Source organism: Papaver somniferum, unplaced genomic scaffold, assembly GCF_003573695.1.
Source record: "Papaver somniferum cultivar HN1 unplaced genomic scaffold, ASM357369v1 unplaced-scaffold_24, whole genome shotgun sequence".
Lineage (NCBI taxonomy): Eukaryota > Viridiplantae > Streptophyta > Magnoliopsida > Ranunculales > Papaveraceae > Papaver > Papaver somniferum.
This window is the reverse complement of record NW_020634374.1, coordinates 252,966-259,074: the sequence shown is the minus strand read 5'-3', so window position 1 is coordinate 259,074 and position 6,109 is coordinate 252,966. Positions and strand designations below refer to the sequence as shown.

The 6,109-nt window shown below is 37.0% G+C and overlaps 1 protein-coding gene across 1 annotated transcript; it reads left to right on the top strand.

The window, feature by feature from the left end:
* Positions 1 to 285: 285 nt before the first annotated feature.
* LOC113340836 lies at positions 286 to 993 on the top strand. Its single transcript, XM_026585897.1, has 2 exons — positions 286 to 760; positions 860 to 993. The coding sequence occupies exons 1-2, from the start codon at positions 286 to 288 to the stop codon at positions 991 to 993; spliced, it is 609 nt and encodes a 202-aa protein (XP_026441682.1).
* Positions 994 to 6,109: the final 5,116 nt, after the last annotated feature.

Below are 6,109 nucleotides of genomic sequence, written 5' to 3'. Positions count from 1 at the left end.
ATGCCAATACTTTTAGGCAAATTCAGGAAATATTTATTGATACTTCAAAGGAAGATATAATGATATGGACTCCTGCAAAAGATGACAAATTCTCAGTTAAGAGCGCTTACAATCATCTCACTAGAAATTCCAATGAAATTCTGGTTAATGGGGTTGTTGTTCAGCCACAAGTCTGGAAGGCATTGTGGAGCTGTAGTGTTGCACATATAATCAAGCTTTTTTTCATGGAAATGCATACATGACTGCCATCCAACAAGATATGCTCTTGCATCTCATAACCCTGACATGGAAACACAATGTGGAGTCTGCGGAAGAGGAGAAGAGACGATAGAACACCTAATCTTTGAGTGTATACATGCCAGATCAGTGTGGAGATCCATTAATATAGACATAGATGCAGTTAAAGCTAATTGTAGCAGTGTTTCTGAATGGGTTCTAAGCTGGTTTAATGGAAGTAGTACTGGTATGGATGAACGCTTGTTGTTCACATGTATGATTGGTGCTTGGATCATATGGAAAGACAGATGTGAGAAGATATTTCAGGGAGTGAATCTAAACCCTATTTCCACAACCAGTAGGATACAATATCATTTAAGTTCTCACCTGCATGAAAATTTAATTTGTAGTCCGTACAACATTAATACTGCCAAGTCTAATTGGTTGCCTCCTACACAAGGCATTGCTAAATTTAACGTTGACACATCTTTTGATCATAATACTAATCAGAATGGTACTGGTGTTGTTTTACGTGATCATGCAGGCAACTGCGATGGGATCAGAGGAAGCTTCAAACATGGAGTCCTGAATCCATAGCAAGGGCAGTGTCTGGCTATACGTGATGCTCTACTATGGGCTAAAGAGATGAATCTGGATGATATACAAATAGAGGTTGATGCTCAAGTAGTAATAAAAGTTGTTAATGAAGACCCATGGGTAGCTGATGCTCAAGTAGTAATAAAAGCTGTTTATGAAGCCCCATGGGTAGCACAATGAGAAAACAGAAACTTAATTAGAGAGATTAAACATTTAAGTTCTCTTTTCAATTCCTGCAATTTTACTTTTGTTCCTAGAGATGATAATCAAGTAGCTAACTCCATTGCAAAAAGTGTTCGAGTTTCAGCTACTGATTTGCTTAAGTTTGACAATTATGAGCATGAACTTTGTGATCTTTTAGTCGAAGATCAAAACCCACATGCTGGTTAAATCAATAAATTTCGTTTAGTATAAAAAAAAAAGAATTTGGTGTCTGATAAATTTTTATGCTTTTTTATGCTTTTTATCTATCACTAAGTGATTTTACCATTATACGGTAATATCTTTTCCTTTTTTTTTTAAATCCTGCGTGAACTTTGCATGCTAAAGCAATATTCGGGCAGGAGACCTCAATTTGCATTGCTGAATGTGGGAAACTATTTATTATTGTGGTCGGTAAGCCAGTTAGTAGATTCTATATAATTTGCGTTACCTCCCCTGGCCAAGATCATAATTTGAGTTACCTCCCCTACAGAGATAATATTAGTGAAACCTCCTCTCATTTTCCATCCAAACCTGGTTAGCTGAGTCAACAGCTCTGTACAGGTGGACAATTTTTTACACGTGGATTTCTAGTTTCCCATAATACCCTCCTGTATAAAACAAACACCTAGACACGTGTTAGGCCAGGAATCATCGAAAACTGATGGTCGAATTTTCTGAGATTCGACCATTCTACGGTCGAATTTGTGCCTTAACGGTCACCTTCAACGGTCATCTTCAACATCCAGTTCTATATAAATCAGATATGAAGAAGAAAATGTTTGCACCTCTCCTTAAATCCATTAACAGATCTGCTCTTCTCCAACAAAACCAATTTCACCATATCTGAAGTGCAGCCAGAACTATGGGTGATTCATCTTCAAACTCCTCCACCGATGTAAGTAAAACCACCATTAGAAGAGGTAACACTAATTTCTATATTTACAGTTAGGAGGTAAAACTAACAACTCAGGTAGTACATCAAGCTCTTCTTCAGGCATATCTAACAACTCATCCACAGTATCATGTTCTTCATCTAATGCAATAATTGATTCCTTCCTCTTGTTCTTCTTTGTTGCAGGTGACTTCTGTGGAGTTTTAGTTTTGGATGCAAGATTTTTCTTTGTTGCAGGTGACTTCTGTGGAATTGTAGTTTGGGTATGTTGAGCAGTCTGAGTTGGCTGCTCTGGTGTCAGTACAGTCTGACTTGGCTGCTCTGGTGTCACTATAATCTGACTTGGCTGCTCTGGTGGAGTGTGAGGTGGCTGCTCTGGTGGAGTCTGATATGTCTGCTGATTGGCCTGCTTACTTGGATCATCTTCAGACACTTATGTGCTATGCTGACTTGTTTCCTCATCTTCAACAAAACGCCCAACAACATATAGCTCTGTCTGAGATTGTGTGACTGGCACAATATCTTCATCATCATCACCATAATTCACCTCAACTTCTTCATCCACACCATAATTCACCTCAATTTCTTCATCTGGTGGCACAACTTTTAGGGGTCCCTCATGAGTCATGAACAAATGAACTTCATTAGGAACATCTTGATCCGATTCATTCCAAAACTTCAGCAAATTTTTATTATCCACAACATCACAAAGAAAGCCACTCTCCAAGTACTGAAAAACACAATGGTGGCCATGTATCCCATCAATATACTCATGAACATTGTGCAACAAATTCAACATGTTCAGAGTGTCTCCATCATACTTAGGCCAATACACCTCCTTTCCATTCATGTAATCAAGGAAACTGAATCCACCAACAGGTTGTTGCCTAGGCCATTCTCCATCATAGTGTAAATAGAAAATTTTAATAGCATACACAACACTTTCACTGCAACATAACCAAAAACCTAAATTAATCATCACAATCAACAACTGCAATAGACTATACATTATACAAAAAACCCAATCACATGAACAAAAATAAAACAGAGCATAGGTAAAATACAGAAATTATAAATGAAATTAGGGTTACAAATTATTTTCAAAACCCAATTCCTACACTATATCACATCAGAGACCCTTTTCTCAACTATCACCACCTCACACACAGGTAATTTCTACAATCGATTAAGCATATAAAAAAACCCTAAATAAGAGGATAATGATAAAGACCCAAGAAAAACATGCATAACATCAAACCCATAATCAAGTATCGAATCATTAAACGAAAACGGAACGGAAAAACATAAACCCTAGAAAAAAATACTCACAATCGTCGTCTCCGGTTATGATTCATCGCGATTAAACCCTAGAAAACATATGAAATAGAAAGAAATAGGAAGCCAATTCTTCTCTTCGATCAATTTATTCTTCTGTTCGATGGAACCCTAGACTCTCCTCTCACAGAAAAAATTAGGTTTTTTTTTTCTCTCTGCAACTGATTAACTATTTTCTCTCTCTCTAATGTTTGTTCCCGCTCTATAGAGGGGTAGTTATAGAGACGAAGGGGTACGTGTTCAACTCTAATCGGCTACCCAAATGGTGCCAAATCGAAGCCATCCATTGTCTGACCTGATGCAGAGCCGTTGGATGAAAAGGTACTTTCTCCAACACGTGTCTATTTTATACAGGAGGGTATTATGGGAAACTAGAAATCCACGTGTAAAAAATTGTCTACCTGTACAAAGCTGCTGACTCAGCTAACCGGGTTTGGATGAAAAATGTATAGAGGAGGTTTCACTAATATTATCTCTGTAGGGGAGGTAACTCAAATTATGATCTTGGCCAGGGGAGGTAACGCAAATTACCCCGAGACATTTTCTCTATTTCTATTCTTCAAATTTACACTAGTATACTTCATGCGTGAACAAAATGAAGGTTATGTTTTGAAAATTTCGGTGACTTCCTTTAATGAGCATGAAGTATACTAGTTGCTTGGGAAGATTACCATGGACCTGATGGGTACAACATGAATTTCTTCAAAGTTGCTCGGGAAATCATCGAATCAGATTTCACGAAAGTAGTGAAAGAAATTCAACAAAAAGATAGGCTGGATTGGAGAATAAATTGTTCATTCATATGCCTCATTCCTAAAAAAAGAACAGATTGGGTCTCTACAAGATTTCAGACCTATAAGTTTGGTAAGTAGTGTATATAAAGTTTTATCAAAAGTTCTGACATAGAGATTGAACTCAGTCCTACCACAACTCGTCTCTGAAAATCAAGGGGCTTTCATCAAAGACAAACAAATTCTAGATGACATTATAATTGAAGGTGAACTAATTGACTCTAGATTGAAAAGCAAGCAGCCTGGAATTCTATGCAAACTTGATATTCAGAAAGCATTTGACAATGTGAGCTGGCATACTATTCAAAGAGTCTTACAATGCTCGGGTTTTGGTCAGAGATGGATAAATTGGATTATGTGGTGTGTAACTTCAGCACAACACTCAGTTATTGTGAATGGTTGTTCCACTGAGAGATTCCTTCCTCAAAAAGGATTGAGACAAGGAGACTCTCTTTCTCCATTTTTGGGAGGAAAGAAACAAAAGGGTAATGGCTCCAAGAACAGGAAGAGTAATCATAAACGAAGTTAAGGCTTTAATTTATCAATGGGTGTAGAAAAATAGTTCTGGGGATATAACTTTAAATATCTTATAACTCACTGGAAAGTCTTAATTAATAGAAAGTGATACACTGTAAATCTGTAACTTAAAAAATGGGGACCGTTTGGTCTTGTTATATTTTTTTTCCTTTTATACAATTTTAAACTTTCTCCTCAAAAAAAAAAAACTTAAAGAGTGTGCCTTGAGCTTTAATTTTCCTATTCTCTTTCACGCAATTGTGGTAGTAGTAACTACCAAGGGTATACCGAACACATATTACAGTTTCTAAGAGACCCAACCTTATCTTTTAGGAGACAGAAACAAAGGTGATAAAAGAGAGGAACAAAAGTTTGATTTTTCAGACTCAGATCGGCTCAAATCTTTTCCTTCGGGAGTGGATTTGAGTTGATCTTGGTACTGTAAATAGTCATAGGAGCTTCTATCTTTTGTTTTTTGTTCTGGGTGAGTGGTTTTGTTCTTATAAATTGGATTTAAACTGATTTGAACATGGTGGTGTTATGCAAATTTAGGGATGGATTTTGGATTTCTTTGAATTTGTTCATGCACTTGATTGTTTTCATAGGTTAATTAATTTTTATGGTTTAAAGTTGATTGATGTTGAAACAAGCTTAAATCTCTTGTCTTCTTCCAAGTTTTTCCAAGACAATTGAGCAGGGATTCTTGTGTTTTAAGATGGGAGTATGGTTTTATGGTCTTGATGGTGGAGTTTTGTGTGGTTGAAATTTTCTGGTGGTGGGTTGCAATCACAGCTACGTTTTTCATCATCGACATGTATGCTGGTGGTGGTGATTAACATTGCTGGTGATTAATTTCCTCTTTATGTTATTTATTTGAGTTTAGAAGCTTCTTTTATAAGCTTTTAGCATTTTTTTGTTACTATTTTTTGCCCCTTTGATTTTTGGGGGTAGGGAGGCCTTGAGCCTCCTATTTTGTAATTCTTGTAATTACGTTTTTTTGCTTCAATAAACCATTTTGACCTAGCTAAAGAAAAAGATTAATATTGCTGGGTGAAGAAAGGTCATGATTCTTCTTCTTGCTTGTGAAGATCTGCAGCCAGGGTTTTCTATTTTGTTGGATCAGATCTAATCCAATGGGTTCTCGATTCGGGTCGGGTTGCGGGTCGGATAGTTTCTGCTGGATTGGGTTTGAGTGGAGCTGTTATGGGATGCTTTTGGTTGCCTTTTGTTGTTGTTCCTTGATGTTGGTGGCTTTGTCTTTGCTTGTGTTGGCTTTTTATGTTGGCTTATTTAATGTTACTATCTTTGACGATTGGACCTTGTTAGTGATACCTTTCGAGACTGGTGTTTGTACGTTGTACCGTTCGATATTTTATGTCGGGTTTCCGTGTGATTTGCAATTGCCCTTATAGGTATGCCCTGGGGATTACCAATTGTTGTTACTAAAGATTTTTCGGTATATTGGTCATTAGTACGATGTTATTTATCCTGTACGTCTGCTTGAGGTCTGTACTTGCTCTTTAGAGCCTTTTATCAATAAATACTCACTTTGTTAAAA